Source organism: Dasypus novemcinctus, chromosome 3 (assembly GCF_030445035.2).
Source record: "Dasypus novemcinctus isolate mDasNov1 chromosome 3, mDasNov1.1.hap2, whole genome shotgun sequence".
NCBI lineage: Eukaryota > Metazoa > Chordata > Mammalia > Cingulata > Dasypodidae > Dasypus > Dasypus novemcinctus.
Window position 1 is genome coordinate 84,470,276 of NC_080675.1, and position 19,515 is coordinate 84,489,790.

Below are 19,515 nucleotides of genomic sequence, written 5' to 3' on the forward strand. Positions count from 1 at the left end.
GACTTACTGTGGAATTTCTCATCAGAAACCATGGAAGCAACACGACAGTGGTATGATACAATTAGGATACTGAAAGAGAAAAACTGCCAGCTGAGAGTTCTCTATGCAGCAAAATAGTCCTTCAAATATGAAGATGAGTATAAAATATTCATAAACAAACAGAACCTTAATTTCATAAAAAGAATCTACCTTTGCAGGAAATATTAAAGGAAGCCTTAGAGCCTGAAAGAAAAACACTGGAGAGAGAGGCTTGAAGGAGAGTACAGAAGAAAGAACAGTAGAAAGGTTAACCAAAAGAGTAAAAGCCAGATAAAAATAAGATATGACATTATGGAAACTGAAGAATAAAATTGTGGAAGTAAATAATGCATTTACAGTAATATCATTGAATGTGAATGGATTACACTCCTCAATCAAAAGATATTGGCTGACAGAATGGATAAGCAAACACGAGCCATCCATATGCTGCTTACAATAGACTCAGTTTAGACCAGGAATACAAATTGGCTGAAAGCAAAAGGTTGGGAAAAGATACTCCATGCAAATAGCAACCAAAAAAGAGCAGGGATAGCTATACTAATATTCGACAAAACAGACTTTAAATGCAAAAAAAGTTATAAGAGATACAGAAGGCTATTATATATTAATAAAAGGGACAATTCACCAGGAAGATATAACAGTCATAAATATCTATGCACATAACATAACCAGGGTGCCTCAAAATATATGAGGCAAACTCTGGCAAAACTGAAGGGAGAAATAGACATCTCTACAATAATCGTTGGAAACTCCAACACACTACTCACATCATTAGGTAGAACAATTAGCTAGAAGATCAACAAGGAAACAGAGAATTTGAACCATATGATAAATAAGTTAGACCTAATAGATAAAGAACGCTGCACCCAAACTTAGCGGGTTATACATTCTTCTCAAGTGCCAATGAATCTTTCTTCAGGATAGACCACATGTTAGGTCACAATGCAGCTCTCAATAAATATAAAAAGACTGAAATTATACAAAGCGCCTTCTCAGATCATAATGGAATAAAACTGGAAATCAGTAATAGACAGGAAAGAGGTAAATTAGCAAATATGTGGCAGCTAAATAACACACTCCTAAATAATTAGTGGCTCAAAGAAGAAATTGGAAGTGTTATCAATAAATATATTGAGACAAATGAAAAGAAGAATACATCTTATCAAAACTTATGGGGGAAGTGGACGTGGCTCAAGTGATAGAGCATCCGCCTACCATATTGGAGGGTCCAGGGTTCAATCCCCAGGGCCTCTGGAGCCGTATGGCAAGTTGGCTCATGTGCAGTGCTGCTGCACAAGGAATGCCATGCCATGCAGAGGCGCCCCTGCATAGGGGTGCCCCATGTGAGGAAAAAGCAAAGCCTGCCCAGGAGTGGTGCCCCCACACAGGGAAAGCTGACACAGCAAGATGATGCAACAAAAAAGAGATACAGTTTCCCAGTGCTGCCGGATAATACAAGTGGATGCAGAAGAACACACAGTGAATGGACACAGAGCAGACAACAGGGGAGAAGGGAGAGAAATAAAAAAATCTTAAAAAAAAAAAAACCACCCCAAAACTTATGGGATACAGCAAAGACAGTCTTAAGAGGAATATTTATAGCTCTAAATGCCTATATTAAAAAAAGAAAAAGATAAAATGGAAGATTTAACCTAACAACTGGCGAAACTAGAAAAAGAACAGCAAACCAATCCCAAAGCAAGCAGAAGGAAATAATAAAGATTAGAACAGAAATAAATGAAATGGAGAACAAAAAACAATAAAGAAAATCAACAAAACCAAAAGCTGGTTCTTTGAGAAGATCAACAAAATTGACACCCCCTAGCTAAACTAAGGAAGAATAAAAGAGAAAACATGCAAATAATTTCAGAAATGAAAGGGGGCAAAGTAATGATTAACCCAACAGAAATAAAAAAGATCATAAGAGGATATTATGAGAAACTGTATGCCAACAAACTAGATAACCCAGATAAAATGGACAAATTCCTAGAAATGCACAATCTACACTGACACTACAAGAAATACAAGAACTTAACAAACTAATCACATTTAAAAAGATTGAATCTGTCATCAAAAATCTCCAACAAAGCAAAGTCCAGGACCACATGGCTTCACAGGTGAATTCTACCAGGATTTTGAAAAGAATTAATACCAATCCTGTTTAAACTCTTCCAAGAAATTGAAGGGGAGGAAAATTTACCCAAGGTATTTTATGAAGCCAAATCACCCTAGTACCAAAGCCAGATTAACACACTACATGAAAAGCAAATTACAAAACAATCTCTCTAATGAACATAGATGCAAAAATTCTCAATAAAATACTTGCAAATAGAATCCAACAGCCTATCAAAAGACTTCTACATCATAACCAGGTAGGATTTATTCCTGGTATACAAGGCTGGTTCAACATAAGAAAATCAATCCACTTAATATACCACATTAACAAACTGAAGGACAAAAATCTCAATACAGAAAAGGCTTTCAACAAAATCTAGCATCCTTTTTTTCTTTTTTAAAAAGATTTATTTATTTCTCTCCCCTTCCCCGCCCACCCCGGTTGTTTGTTCTCTGTGTCTATTTGCTGCGTCTTCTTTTGTCTGCTTCTGTTGTCGTCAGCAGCACTGGAATCTGTGTTTCTTTTTTTGTTGTATCATCTTGTGTCAGCTCTCCATGTGTGCGGCTCCATTCCTGGGTAGGCTGCACTTTTGCGCTGGGCGGCTCTCCTTGCGGGGCGCACTCCTTGCGCTTGGGGCTCCCCTACGTGGGGACACCTCTGCATGGCAGGGAACTCCTTGCGTGCATCAGCACTGCGCATGGGCCAGCTCCACATGGGTCAAGGAGGCCCGGGTTTGAACCGTGGTCCTCCCATGTGGTAGACAGACGCCCTAATCACTGGGCCAAGTCCGCCGCCCCAGCATCCTTTCTTGATAAAAACACTTCAAAAGATAGGAATAGAAGGAAAATTCCTCAATATGGTAAAAGGCATATATGAAAAACTTATAGGCAACATTGTATTCAACGGGGAAAGGTTGAAAGCTTTCCCTCTAGGATCATAAACAAGACAAGGATACCCACTGTCACCAATGTTATTCAACATTGTACTAAAAGTTGTAGCTAGAGCAAACAGACAAATAAATAAATAAAGGCATGCAAATAGGAAAAGAGAAACTAAAACTGTTTGCAGATGACATGATCCTATATTTAGAAAATTGTGAAATGTCTACTACAAAGCTAATTGAGGAAATAAGTGCATTTACCAGGATAAAGATCAACACCCAAAAATCAGTAGTTTCTATACAGTAGTACTGAACAATCTGAGGAGGCAATCAGGGAAAGAATTCCGTTTATAATAGCAAAAAAAGACTCAAATACCTAGGAATCAATTTAACCAAAGAAGTACAGGACCTATAGGCAGAAAACTACAAAATAATGCAAAAAAGAACCAAAGACAACCTGAACAAATGGGAAGACATTCTGTGTTCATGAACTGGAAGACTAAATATCATGAAGATGTCAATCTTACCCAAACTGATTTATAGATTCAATGCAATACCAATCAAAATCCCAACAGGCTACCTTACAGAAATAGAAGAGGCAATTACAAATTCATTTGGAAGGGAAAGTGCACCCAAATAGCCAAAAGCATTCTTAAAAAGAATGATTTGGGAGGAATTGTACTACCTGACCTTGGAACATATTATAAAGCTACAGAGGTCAAAACAGCATGGAACTGGCATATAGACAGACACATCAATCAGTGGAACAGAATTGAGAGTCCAGAAATAAACTCTCACCTCCTGGCCAACTGGTGTTCAACAAACCTACCAAAGCGATGTTAACATGACAAAACAGTCTCTTCAACAAATGGTGCTGGGAGAAGTGGGTATCTGTTATAACCAAAAGAATGAAAGAGGACCCTTATCTCATTCCCTATTCAAGAATCAACTCAAAATGGATCAAAGACCTTTATATAAAAGCCAGGACCATAAAACTACTAGAAGAAAAATGTACGGATGCATCTTAAAAACCTTGTGGTAGGTGGTGGTTTCTTGGACCTTATACCCAAAGAATGTACAACAAAAGAAAAAAATAGATAAATGGAGCCGCCTCAAAATCAAACAGTTTTGCACCTCACAGGGCTTTGTCGAAAGGGTGAAAATGCAACTGACAAATGGGAGAAAATATTTGGAAATCACATGTCTGATAAGTGTTTAATAGTCATCATATATAAAGAGAGGTTGCAACTCAACAATAAAAAGACAAACAACCAGTTTAAAAAATGGGCAAAAGACGTGAAGAGACATCTGTCCAAAGAAGACATATAAATGACAAAAAAACACATGAAAAAATGTTCACCATCACTAGTGATTAAGGAAATGCAAATCAAAACTAAAATGAGATATCATTTCGCATCTATTAGAATGGACATTGTTAAAAAGGTAGAGAAACACAAGTGTTGGAGAGAATGTGGAGAGATAGGAACACTTATTCACTGTTGGTGGGAATGTAGAATGGTACAGGAACTGTGTGGGACTGTTCCGCAGTTCCTAAAGAAGTTGAAAATAGATTTGCCATGTGACCCTGCAATACCACTACTGGGTATATACCTAGAAGAACTGAGACATCTGCACACCAATGTTAATAGCACTGTTATTCACGACTGCCAAAAGCTGGAAACAATCCAGGTGTCTATCAACAGGTGAATGGATAAACTGTGGTGTATTCACATGATGGCATATTATGCAGCTGTAAGAAGAAATGAAGTTGTAAAGCATATGACAACATGGATGAACATAGAGGACATTAGGCTGAGTGAAGGAAGTCAGATACAAAAGGACAAATGTACAATTGTGCTACTATGAATTAAATATATTGTGTAACATATTGTATGATTCCATTTATATAAACTATAAATATAAGTCATTTCATAATGTGGCAGAGAACTTGGCAAAATTGTGTTCTGAAGTTAGATGGAAGGCAGAATTTGAAAGTGACGATCTTGAATATTTAGCTGAGATTTCCAAACTAAATGTGGAAAAGTACAGCTTGACTTCTGGTAGTTTACAGTAAAATGCAAGTGTAAAGGGATAAGCTGAGAACTGAACTCTGGGGCACATACAAAACAACATATTGATGGCTTGGGGGAATTCTGAGCTTCCAGAAAAGTGAGTCCCAGAGAACGGTACCCCATGTGAGGACTTAACTGAACATGGAACCAGTCATTTCAGTCTCAGTCAGGATTGGAAATGCAGTTATCAAGGAAGGATTTGTGAAAAGTCTTAATATCCAATGGCCAAGTCCCCTGTTTGCTCTATGTGAAACCAATAAGAAAGGGACAGACTGAAGGAAAATGACTTTTAGGTACAACCATGGAAGCTGAGGTCTGAACATAAATACCTTTTTACGCCATAAAAGGGACCCCACTCATGTGTGGACCTTCTGCCCTGCTGTTCAGGAAGAGTACTGCCATGCCTGACTTCAGAAGGGTGGGGCATATTCCACAGGGATCTGGGAGAGTTTGGCTACTACCCCACTGTTCTAGGGGGAGTTGAGCCTATGCCCTGGAGGTTTGAGAGCATCTGGCCATAACCCCAGTGGTCTTGAAGGGTGGGGCCTAGAGTTTGGCTGCCATCCAGATGATTGATGAAGGTGGAGCAAGAACACATCTCCTGGGCAATCCCTTGAAAAGTGTTTCAGAACTGTTTCAGAGCAGTTTCACAACTGTCTGGGACCTGTGATCTGTTTTCCTTCCAGTTACTGCCTATGGCAATGGATTGTTTATCTTGTGACTGTCCCTCCTTTGTATATTGGAAGCAGATACAGTGGTTCCTAGGTACTCATTGTTAATTGGTTCTGGGAGGTACAATGAGTACCAAAAATGGTGAGTATCAAAGTTTTCTCATAAGGAATAATGTAAATAAATTTAATACATTCCCAAACCAAAAACAATGAAAATTTTAAGGCAATATGTAAAAAGATAGGGTTGTATATCATTATTTTACATGAGAAATAAATCTAAAAATCAATAAATACTTGGGTTAAATAAAACAAAAACTTCACTTTACCTGTACTGACAAGAGTCCATGGCCTAATGGGATGGTGGGAAATGAGTGTTGAGGAAGAGAGGTTACATGTGTCACTTGGAAGGTGAGTCTCGCCCCAAAAGAACATTGGGCATTTGCACTTCAGGTTTTCTTCCTCTTTTCTGCCTTTTTTCAAATTGCACCACAGGCTCTGATACACTCTTTGTCACCTTCACTAAGAACTTATCTAATGAGGACTGTTTCTGTCTTCTTTTCAGAATTCCTCAAAAGTGTGAAATTGTTTGCTCATTCAATAAATTCACATTTCTGTCAGAGCTCTGTCCAGATGGTACTTCTCCACAAAGTTTTGAACTTCTGCCCATTCTGCACACATTTCTATTATCAAGGAACTAGGGACATACTCCCTTATCTCGTTCTCCCCTGAAGAAATCTCTTCAGCCACCTCTTGTTGCTGCTCCTCTGTGGTTTCTGCAACTCCTTATCGCTGAGCTCTTCATGATGCTCCTCCACTAACTCCTCGCCATCAGCAGCATCAACCTCCAGACCCATGGACTGGCCCAAAGACACAATATCCTACACAATTGAACCTACTGTACCTGCAGGTTTCTGGTCAGCCTCAAACCCTTCAAAGTCTCTCTGAGAGACAGCTTCTGGCCATAAATTCTGGCCTGGTAATGTCTTCTCTTTTGTGATGTAGGTTCTACTCAGCCTATTTTTCCAAAAAAATCCGGTCTCATCACAGTTAAGAACTTGGTGGGGAATAAAACCCTCAGCCTCTACATAGTTTTTTCTTTTTTTTTTTTTTGGACACCAAATGAGGAATTTTATACAATCTTATAGCATCACAGGTAGATTTAAATTTTTACCCCATATCCCTGGATGGTTTTAAAGCAAGACAACAGGATCAAATAATTTTATTCATAAATATTCCAGTATGTATCTAAAAAATATAAGAACTATCTAAGAAGAATAATCGCAACACCATTATCACACCTAAAATAGAGTTAATAATTCCTTAATACAGATCAATATCCAGGGCTTAAGGTCTTCCCAATTGTCACATAAAATTATTTTTTACAGTTTATTATTGTTCAGATCATAATTCTAATAAGGACCATACATTGCAATTGGGAATTATGTCTTTTAAATCTTTGTAATCTATGGATTCTCACTGCTTGCAGTTTAATTGTTAAGTCATTTAGTGATTATTTTAGCAAACATGCCAAAGAAAGTGAAACAGAAGACTTTTTAAAATTGAGGTACTGGGGCTGGGGATTGAATCCAGGGACCTTATAAGGAGGAAGCCTGCCCCCAACCATTGAGCCAAATTAGCTCCCCTGAGTTGGTTTTTTCATTTGTTTGCTTATTGTTTGTATTTAGGAGGCACCAGAACTGAACTTGGGACTTTCTTTGTGGGAAAGCACACTTTCCATGTGTGGAGTCATATCTGCTCCCAAAAGACTTTTAAGGTATGCAAGTTTGTGCAACATTATTATCACATTCTTGTAAAATTATCCTTACAAAAAATATTCCAAATATGTGACGTTGATTCAAATTGTTTTACGTGATAGCTGATAACTTGTAATGAACAAAATGTATGCTGCAAAAAAAGCTTATATAAGCAACCTAGAAAATGGAACTTGGCTAATTCTATCCTTTTTATGTACTATATCTATATCTAAAAAGTTTATTCAGATAAAAAATCCAAGACATTACTTAAGATATTTAAAAGGCACAAAATACTCAATTTTACAAGGATGAAACAGAGAGAATTAAGCTTTGGTAGTCACTGTCTCACCTCTCAGTTCCCAAAGTGCCTATTCCAATACTTCTAAATTTAGGGCAAATTAACTTTTTAAGTGGATTTGTACAAGTTTAAATATTTCTAGAATAAGATATTCTTTTTACATATTAAACTGACAAAGATTTTACACACACACACAGACACACACACACGATAATGCCAAGTATGGGAAGGATGCAGAGACAGAAGTGAATCAACTGTTGATAGGTCTGTAAATAAGTAAATAAGTACAACTTTCTGGATGGCAATTTGGAAATATTTATCAGGAATAGTTAAATACGTTCACACTCTTGATTCCACAATTCAATTCTAGGAGTTTATCTTATGGAAGTAATCAGAGATGAGTATCCACCCAGAAAAAAACATCTGAAATTTGGGTGTATATCCATTAGTATCCTCTTTTTCTTTTTTTAAACAACAGAGATAATTTTGACTTACTGCTTTGTAATATGACTTTCATTACTTCAAAACACAAAATGAACCATGCTTCATTTTAATAAGTATTCCCTTTAGTCTGAACTCACAAATTATAAACTTATTAACATATACTTAAAAAAAATGGCATAGCTTGTCTGGTAGTGGTGGCAGAAATGTTATATAGATATGAGTTAACTACTGATCATTTCAAATTTACTTTTTTAAAGTGAGAAATTGCCTATGTCAAAGAAGAATTTTTGTATTTTATGAATTTTGTTCTTCATGAAATGAATTTTTTGCATTATCACAATAAAATATTTTATAGTTAATCAGTTTAGACATCTCTTACAGGTGTCATGAGAGGTCATATACTATGTGATTCTAAAGTAATAAATTTAAAAGTAAATTGTCATTCCAAAGATAAAGTCTGCATTTTCTCAATGGTATGAGAAATATATTACAAGGATCACTTTCAGTTTAGGGAACCTTACTATTGATATTTGCTTCTAACAGGGACATGCTAAGACAAATATGCAGTTCTCCTGAAAATAAATTAGACTTCATGTGATTATCTAATAGCCACTCTACCTAGCAAAAGGCAGGTATTATCTTAGGAACTGGTGGTCCCTTTTTGTCTCACATGACAAAATCATCTTGTCCATAGCTGATGATAAAGAAGTGCGCTAGGCTAAACTGTAAAGCACAGCGCCGTCTCTACCATGCCCAACTTCCTATTTTTGTGCTTCAACTTTTGCAGTCCAATTGGGGTGAAGATAAGCTGACTCAGGGCAGTACTATGAACCAGTAAAAGAGTGGATTAGGTATTTGGTAGTAGCTTCTTACCAGGAAAGAGGTAGAATGGGAGGAATTGAAAATAATTTCAGAGGGAAAATGATGTTAACAAGTATTCACAAACACTCAAGATATAAGGCAATCTGGAAAGTATCACAAAGTTTAGAAAGTAACCAGGCTTTTAAGAAGGCAAACTAGGATTTTCACTGTTCTTATTAATACTACACAATTTTTATAATGAAATATTAATTCATTTATTCAATAAACAATTGAATACCTACATTATGTGAAGTGCTATGGAAAACCGAAAGATGAAAAAGGTAAAGTCCTTGCCTTCAAGGAACTTTCCATCAAGAACATGTAAAACATAAATAATGTAAAAAGAAAAAACCACAGGTAAACATTATAGGAAGGACAAAATGTCTGGAGGAAGTTCAAATAAAGAAAACAGCCTTTTCTCTTTTTTCCTGAAAACCAGTACATAAACACTTAATATTTAGATCTGAAAAACTGCTTATTAATTTCTTCCCTTTTCTTAATTTAGCATTGAAAATCCTCAATACAAACTGAAGTATTTATGTGTAAAATATATTATCTAATTTTGCCTTAAAATATTTCAGCAAAAATAAATAAAATAAAAAACAAATGAAATAAAAAATATAAGATGAAACAAGAACATTGTATATTGAAGCTCAGTGAAGCGTTCAGGAGAGAGTTTAATATAATGTATATTTGAAACTTTCCATAATTTAAAAAAAAAATCTTGTTTGAAAAGAAACCAAGCCAATTAATGATGATTCTATGAAGCAAAATATTTGTACATTAGAACAGAAAAACCACAGAAACACAAAAATCATTTAAAAATTGTCCTATTTATAAAACCAGAAACCAAGTTAGATAGCTTCATTATTTGAAAACATATTTTCTCCTTAAAATATTTATTACAATTTACAGAGCAGTCTTTTAGACCAAGTTATCTTAAAATCTATTAAAACTTAAATGATATTATGTTCTGAGAAGTTAATTATTTTAAATAGGTTAATACTTTTAATTAATGTACTTCTACAAAACTGAGATTAAAGGAAAATCAAAATGTGAGTAAAGCAAGCAGATGTAGCTCAAGCAGTTGAGCGCCTGCTTCCCACACAGGAGGTCCCAGGTTTGAGAAGGTCTTCTAAACACAAACAACAAGCAAAACAAACAAAAAACCAACTCAGGGGGAGGTGATGTGGCTCAGCGTTGAGGGTTGGTTTCCTACATATGAAGTCCTGGGCTTAATTCCTGGCCTCAGTACCAAAAAAAAAGAGTGAATGAAGTCCGAATCAGCAGGTCTTTTAGAAAAAGCAGGATAAAATTATGGAGCTCTGAACCACACTTGTAAAAATACCCTCATAGTCTCAAACATTGATAAATGAACATTTTCTTTTATTCCTTATATTTGTATCTTGAAAAAAGCCTGAAGTTGCTATAAGCAATCAACCTGTCAATGTATGTTCAAAATTTATTAATATGTTTTCTTACCAACTGTACTTACTTGCTGTTTCAATACCAGGTTCTTCACTCCTTCCATCACAAACTGTGATCCTGTATTCATGACTCGTGATAAGAGACTAAAGGCAAAAGAGTGAAGGAAGACCACAATGAGTATAAATTACCTCTCCAATATGTTATTACAAATAAAATATTTGTCTGATATATACAAAAAGACACATGCTGATGCTCACTGTACCATCTTTGTTTTCACTAAACAGAAAGCCTCTGAAAATTTCTGCTTTCACGGATATCACTACTGTAATTTTGACCAAAATAGTAAAAAAAATACTGATTAGTAAATAATTATTAATAAAACATAAAGACTGACTTCAAATTAAACTTTTAATTACTTAATTTTAGCTACAGTTTTTAGTCAAATTATAATCTGACCCCTCTTAATTGAAGGTAGAGTGGACATCACCATCCCAGAATCCTCAGGATTGGGGAATGAACTATGGACTAGAGTGGACTTACTGGTATTCTACTAAAGACTTATTGTGATTCTAGCAATGGAAGAAATTACAACATTGATATGGAGGCAGTGGCCACTGGAGGCTCTGAGGGCATGGAGAGGGAAAAACACGTATAATACGGGGCATTTTCAGGACTTGAGAATCGTCCTGAATGACATTGCAATGACAGATATAGGCCATTATGTATCTTCCCAAAACCTACAGAAATGTATGGGCAAGAGTGTAAACTACAATGTAAACTATAATCCATGTTCAGTGGCAATGCCCGGAAATGTGTTTATCAATTGCAATGAATGTACCACACTAATGAGGGATGTTGTTTATGTGGGAGAGTGTGGGAGGTATGGGGAGTAGGGCATATGGGAATCCCTGTATTTTTTATGTAACATTTAAGTATCTTTTAAAAAATTAAAAAATAAATTTAAAAAATTATAATTTGAAGAGAATTCCTTGCTTTCATGGCTGTCTCAATGCTAAAACAGTAATATTAAACACAGTAATTCAGACAATTTGCTTTAGGTGTTCAAAACATACTAACATTGAAGTATGTATACCTTTAAGTATTATACATTGCTCAAATGTTTCTGAATGATAGCAGCTGGATCCATTCCTGCACTGTATAACCTTCTCCCTGCACCTATACATAAAATCTATCCTGTAAAAATGTGAAGACAACACACTTCACAAATTTTACCTCAACTTTAAAGAATATTTACTCTCTGAATTTTGAACAGCAAATGACCTGTCATATTGGGTTATATTTGTGGATCAAAGACTCTCTTAGATGGGATCAAAGGATGCTTTGTGGGACAGAATAGTAACCTTGTATTATAACAGAAGGATAGAGATATTCAAATCATCCCAGATTTTTCTCAAAACATGGTTTGTTAAAATCCCCTAAATCTGTAAGAAATCTAATAGGCTTTTAATATTCAATAAGATTTTAAAATATGAAGAAGGAAAGTATATTTTATTAAATACATGGCAGTAATTTTCCAAAAAATATTTTCTTTTTCTCTGTCTTGTCTTTAGTACCCTCTGAAATGAAGAGATGGCAGTAAGGAAATCCTTTCATTAATAGAAACAAAAGATAGTAATCTTTGTTGGAATTGGTGAGGCAATTCCTGAACCAAGCAATTCTGAGGGGATATGCTAACCTACACTGCACTGTCTGAAGGTAAGGTCAGTTGGATTCATTTTGCCAAGCACTTACAGGTCTTGTCTTAGGCAGAGTGCTTTTGTTTTTGGAAACTGTTGCACTAAAAACAGTAGCTTAAGGAGGAACTAGGATAAACCTGCTGTGCTCTGGACCTCAGTGCTTTTATTCTAGCTCTGAAAAACAAGTTAGGAATTTGAAACAAGTATGGCATGGAAATATGTAGTCAGAATTACATTGTTTAGTTTCTTTGAAAATTACACTTATACTATATAATTCTCTGGAGTCAGAAGTCATACCCAGTCCTGAGGACTTCTTACCTATCATTTAGCAATGCCCCTAGATCTATCTTAAAGCTACATCTTGAATGCCTAGCTTCAAGTCTTAATTGTTATCAACAATGATAAAAATAACTTTAACCTTCATATATTTTAAGAATAAAGCAGCATAGAAAATATATTAATTTACATTTTAAAACAAGAATTTGAACCATCTAAGGAAGCCAAAGGCATGTTGACATTTATTCTATATCACAATGAAAACATTCTGCATTCAAAATGTCAGAAACTGTGTTTTTAAAACATGACAGTCTAATTACATTTTGACGAACACACTTCAATGAGAAAAAAACACTTACCCCATCGGTTTAGTGGTAGTATTGCCATAGCTGGCAGGAGCTGAGGCCATCTTGGCAAAAGCCCTATGAAATAAGAAAGTTAAATACAAAAGCTGATTATTACAACTAACATTCAGTATCATGGTATTTAAAAATCTACTGACTAATAATTCTAACTTTCACTAAGCAGGCATTTTCTGAAAACAATTTTTCAACAAATATAATGATGTTGCAAATGATATTGAAATACTGTGAGATTCTTTAAAAAACACAAACGTTTAGTTTCCCAAACTTAAAGATTTTTCTTTTCTTTTGTTATAGTTAAAGTTTAAAGAACTGAGGCAGGGAAGTGGACTTGGCTCAGTAGTTAGGGCGTCCGTCTACCACATGGGAGGTCCGCGGTTCAAACCCCAGGTCTCCTTGACCCGTGTGGAGCTGGCCCATGCGCAGGGCTGATGTGCACAAGGAGTGCTGTGCCACGCAGGGGTGTCCCCCGCATAGGGGAGCCCCACATGCAAGGAGTGCGGCCCGTAAGGAGAGCCGCCCAGCACGAAAGAAGTGTAGCCTGCCTAAGAATGGTGCCGCCCACATGGAGAGCTGACACAGCAAGATGACGCAACAAAAAGAAACACAGATTCCCATGCCACTGACAACAACAGAAGCGGATGAAGAAGATGCAGCAAATAGACACAGAGAACAGACAACTGGGGCGGGGGTGGGGGGAAAGGGAGAGAAATAAATTTTAAAAATTAAAAAAAAAAGAACTGAGACAGGGGCTTGCTGGCTTAAAAGAACAATTACGTAATGATTAAGTGTAATCTCTTTATTGTTCTTCACATTCCATATTGCCTTAATCCCAGGCAAATGCCTTTGCTCACACTACCCTTTATGGGTATAAATCATCGCCCTCTTCTCTAATAGAAACAATACTGTTCCTTTTGAGACTCACCTGAAAACTATTTTCTTCATTAACAGTTTTCTAATTCTGCTACCCAATGATTTTTCCTTTTAATTATACGCTATACCATATACTTTCATACTTATTGCAGAGTCATTTATTTTTAATTCTTTCTAAATGGCTAGAATCTCTTTAAACTATAGAATTCTTGAAGACTGGGCAAAAAGGACAGCATGTAAATATGTATTAAAAGACATTTTTCTTCTGGTATTATGTTCACTGAAGAGAATCCAGAAAATATAGCCTGTGCCCTGTCTATATCCTGAAAAAACCCAGAATAATGCACTTTGAGGTAAACATTGTTAGGATTTTCTTGCATATCTAATCTTTTTACATATGTATATATAACAGATGATTTCTAAAACAAAATTGGTATATTATACATACACTTCTATAATATTTTATATAACAGCACATCACAAACATTTTAATGTAATTCAATATTCTTTTATAGTGGTTTTTGTTTGTTGTAGTTGCAAAAGGCTTCATTGTTTATACTTGATTCACAGCTTATTAGAGGACTGTAAGATGCCTCCTGGCTGGAGGGTGGGGTTAGGCAGAAACCTGAATGCAAGGGGAAGGCACAGAGCCCCCACTTCCATAGCCCCAAAAGATCTCTGGGCTCTGGAGGCTCTTAATCATATTTGAGGCTGAGCCTTTTGAGGAGATTCTAGCCTGGCCTGCCCTGTGGAAGTGGGTCAGGGGGTCACCCATTTTTGTTTTTATTAGTTTTATCTCCTCTTCTAGAAATAGCTCTCCAGGAAATCACAGAGATGAGAGATGAGGGCATGCAGAGCCAAAAGGGTCTGGTTCAGGCTCTTCTCCATGGCCATGGTGGCTTCCACTGCATCCAGGGTTTTACCCCACTAATCTTGCGATGGCTTCTGCATGCCCTGGAAGAGGATGTGGCTGCCATACTGGTTTTGCATCTTCAAGAGATACTCGGCACCCTGGTGCTTCTCTTTTGCCAACTTGTGTAAGTCGTCCACACAGTTCAGGACCACATCACTGTGGTCAAAATAAAAACCCAGGGAGAGATAGGTGAAGGAAGCGTGCAGATGTTGGTTTACAGGCAGCTGATAGAGGTCTCCACTTAAGTGGAATAATTCTGATGGATGTTGGAATTCATGGTTGGTTAAAAATAGGAGCTAAACACAAAAAACTGTTAGCTGGTCCCAGAAGCAAAGGCCAGCCAGATGGTCTCTGGGGATGCACCTAGAGGATGGCCCGAGGCTAAAGGGAATAGGGAGAAGGAGTCCTGGGTTTGATGTGTCTAAACACTGCTGAAGTAAGAAACAGATCTATAGGACTGCTTGGTACACTATATGTATAGTATTCATTATTATTTCAAATTTCTTTACATGAAAAAAAGAAAGGGCTAAGTACAAGAAAATTTTATGAGAGTAAAAATAAAATGGGTATCACTAAGATATGATTGTTGAAATGCTAAAAATACTCAAGTTCAATCTTGACAAAATCCACCAATACCTTTAGTGAAATCCCAAACACAGAACTTTCAGTTTTGCTCAAAAAGCAGGACATGAAATCTATTATTATCAGCACTACATTAGAATATATGCCCATAAGAAAAATTTATTATTTTTTCACAAGAAACAACTACACATAAACAATGAAGAAAAGTTAAAAAAATAATAGTACATTTTCATGGTTGAATATTATACAAAGAGTAAATATACCACTGGAAACAATTTAATAACAATGAAAGACTGGCATGATAAAAATTGGAAAATAAAATACAAAACTATCTATAATAATATTTTCCTAGTTTTACAAAACATATTTTATGAAACAAGTATACAAATGGAAGGATATACACTACATTTACCTGTAGTCTATGGATGATGAGATTACAGGTAAATTTTTATTTTCTTCATACCTTTCTTAGTTTTCTAAATTTTCTTCAATAAACTCGTATAATTTACAGAAAGAAAAATAAATGTTACAAATTAGAAATTATATATTTTTGTAACCATCTAAAATGATGCCCAAGACTGATTCTTCCCCTTTAACTTCAAAATGTTTTGAGTAAGGAGTTCCACAAAAGTTATAACCTAAAAAGAACAATGACATATGTCACATAGCCAATTTTATAATATACATTATAAAAACTGGAAAAGATACTTTTAAGTTTCTCTTTTTAAATATGTTTGTTGTTGTCTATTTTTTCCTTATCAAAAGGACACAGGGAAGTGGACTTGGCCCAGTGGTTAGGGCATCCGTCTACCATATGGGAGGTCCTTGGTTCAAACCCTGGACCCCCTTGACCCATGTGGAGCTGGCCCATGTGCAGTGCTGATGTGCCAAGGAGTGCTGTGCCACGCAGGGGTGTCCTCCGTTAGAGGAGCCCCACGCGCGAGGAGTGCGCCCCATAAGGAGAGCTGCCCAGCGTGAAAGAAAGTGCAGGCTGCCTAAGAATGGCGCCGCCAACACGGAGAGCTGACACAACAAAAAAGAAACACAGATTCCCAGGCCGCTGACAACAACAGAAGTGGACAAAGAAAGACACAGCAAATAGACACAGAGAAGACAACCGGGATGGGGGGGGGGGGGGGAAGGGGAGAGAAATAAATAAATAAATCTTAAAATAAATAAATAAAAGGACAGTTAAATAAAAGGAAAACCTAATGTACAGGGAATAAAAAGCACTTATAAACGCACCAACCAGAGACAACTACTGTTGATAATTTGGTAAATTTTTCTTGCAATGCATATTTTTTTAGTGAGATAAGAAAGTGAATTCACTTTTGTAACATTTAAAAATATATTATTTTAAAAAAATATTTGAAGGTCATTTTCACTGTAGAAAATTTGGAAAATCAAGAAAAGCAGCCAAAGGGAAAAAACTGCCATTGGAGTTATCCATTATTAATATTTAGGTGTATGTCATTTTAGTTATGCACTGTGTATATATGTGCATATTTGTACAGACATACAAAGATGGATGGATGGATAAATAGATAATAGGGACCATATTCTAAGAAAATTCATCTAAGGTTTGGCTCACATGTCAGCCACTCAGAGGCTTTCCTTGAGTGCAACCAACTGAGCCATCATCTAAACAAGTGACTATTGTATCTGTTTTTTTTTTTTATATCATTTAACATGATTTAACATTATTCTCTTCATTATTATTCGCTAATTTGTTGATTTTTGCTGTTCCTCTAACACAAATGTGAGAGACAAATGAGAGTAGGTATCTTGCTTATCATGTTCACTATTGTATTCCCAGTGTCTAGAAGAGTTCGTGGGCACACACACACAAAAATATTTATTAAACAAAAGAATGGTTTTGTAACCTTGTTTTTTCACTTAATATAACACGAACCCTTGCAAAAGTCATTGTATAGTCAACAATATGATTTTTTAATGACCCAGTTGCATTTTATCTTATGAAAATGTCATAATTCATGAACTAATCCTATTGTTGGGCATTTAGGTTGGTTTTCAAAACTTCATTATTATGATTGCTACTGAGATTATAAAACTCCAATTATTTCTTTGGGATAAATCCTTAATGTTAAAAGTGCTGGTCAAAGTTAATTTTTAAACATTTTTATACCATCCAGAAAAAGTGGCTCAATTTATATTCCTAATAGCAGAGTCTAAATGCACCAATTTTCCTGTATCCTGCCGCAATATTTTTAAAATCCTTGCATTATGTTGATCTGTATTTCTTAAGATCACTAGTGAAATAATTTCCTTTAATGTTTTTAAGACATTTGACCTAAAACATTTCTATCTTTGTCTTTCTCACCTTATCTATGAAGAAAATAAAAAGCTTATTTAGGAAAGAAAAGTCATCGTTATTTATAGAGTTTTAAGTTGTGGACAGGGTGGGCCAGATACGAAAATAATCATGTCACTGGGTAAAAAAAAAAAACCAAGATATTGTTAAATTTTCCCAGTAGCATTATCATTTTCTTGGCAATTTGACCACTTCTGTGCTCTTTAAAATGATAAGTAAAAAAGAAAATAAAACTTACTTCCACTGCTTGATATACTGTAAGGGATTAAGGTTGCACCCTGCATCAGTCAAAGCTTTTTTATATTGTTCCAAATCAGCCTGCAATAAGAAAACAAGTATATTACAAAAATTCTTACTTCATGAAAGAGAAGACTGTTTTTTGTTGTTGTTATCACTTGATTACTCAAAAAGTTCAACCGAAAGTATGAGTTTAAATCATACTCTTCATACTTCTCGGCACTAAGTATAGTGGCATCACATCTTAAGTGAGTACCCATGACAAAAATCATATATAATGAAAATTACCTTTGACAGTCCAAATTACTTACAAAAGGACCCTCATTAAGTCCGACAAAGTCAAGTTGTCCTCCACTTTTGAAAGAGATTTTTCCTCAGGATGAGTACTACATGAAGGATTTGGCTTGACTAAGAATATTTCAAAACTAGAATGATATTCAACATATGAAATGGTCACACTTTTAAAAGAAAAGGAGAACTGAAATCAAGTTAGGAAACAGCAGATTAGGTTTCCCATATCAAAATCATTCTGAGGGTCTAGAATCATTAACTAGACAGCAAGCATCCTGCACTTTTTAAATTGTTTTCTCTCTCTTTCTCATACAATTTATTCCCTGATATCACTCCACTATAACAATTTTACAAGGAGAAAACTTTAAGCTCAACCATTAACCAGAGATTTTCGCTATTTTGCATTTTGGGGGCCAGGACTTGGATAAATCACACCAAAAATAAAATGATACGGTCAAATTAAGGGAATACTGAATTAAATTTTACAATCATATGTTCTTAGGAAAATATAAAGAGGCTATTAGATTCCCTTATGATAACTACATTTTCTTACTGCCTTAAAATAAGAGATGTATTCCCAACATAAAACAGAATTGGCATAATGCAAATATTCTGTTTATTCTGCTGTTTTAAAATTTCAAAGGTGTTTGACCAAAAGAAGCCATACAATCTATAGACATTAAAAAATAATTGCTACCAGCAACAAACGAAAGGACCACAGCACTTCAGCTGTCATCTCTGCATCCATATGCTTGTTGGTCATCTAGGAAAACTATTAACGACCCTTAGAGTTAACGGGTCTCTAACCAGGAAGTAGTCTGACACCAAAATCACTGCTTTCTTTACTCTAAGTCAATTATCTATACCTAAAAATTTTTTTTCCCATAAAATCAATTCATGGATTATTACAAAAAACAAAAAACAAAACCTCAAATTACCCACAATACACTTACCCAGTTATAAAAATTTTTTTCTTTTATAAATGAAAATTTCTTAGAAATTTATTCTGGTATTAAAAATATCTACATTGTTGTAATATAAAGCATCTCAGCTTTATTTTTATATGAATCTGAGTATGACAGAATCTGAAATTTAGTTTTATTAAATTGCAATAATATATACATGGAAGTCTTTGGAACTTTGGGAACTTTCCTCCAAATGACTCCTTTATAGTGGACATTAATTTTAAAACAACCTTTTAAAATGTCCAAATTTACTTTCAGTTACAGAGAAAGTCCCTGGAAGATAAGTACATATTAGTGGTTCCAGTTTGAAGAAATGAAACTCCTAAGATCACCACATCATGAGTGAATGATACTACCAACCTTTAAATAAGCATAACAAACCTGGTTAACTTTGTTTAGAAATACTTTCCAGAAATAAGAATCT

The 19,515-nt window shown here is 35.4% G+C and overlaps 1 protein-coding gene across 3 annotated transcripts in view; it reads right to left on the reverse strand.

Annotated features, from left to right (window-relative positions):
• SCFD1 (sec1 family domain containing 1) overlaps positions 1 to 19,515 on the reverse strand; it is a 135,342-nt gene that overhangs the window by 27,801 nt on the left and 88,026 nt on the right. For all 3 annotated transcript variants that reach the window (XM_071213999.1, XM_058293621.2, XM_058293622.2), the window contains exons 17-19: positions 17,837 to 17,916; positions 12,896 to 12,958; positions 10,631 to 10,706 (exon numbers count right to left, since the gene is read on the reverse strand). In XM_071213999.1, coding sequence (XP_071070100.1) covers positions 10,631 to 10,706; positions 12,896 to 12,958; positions 17,837 to 17,916 — 219 coding nt within the window. The remainder of the gene's footprint in view (positions 1 to 10,630; positions 10,707 to 12,895; positions 12,959 to 17,836; positions 17,917 to 19,515) is intronic.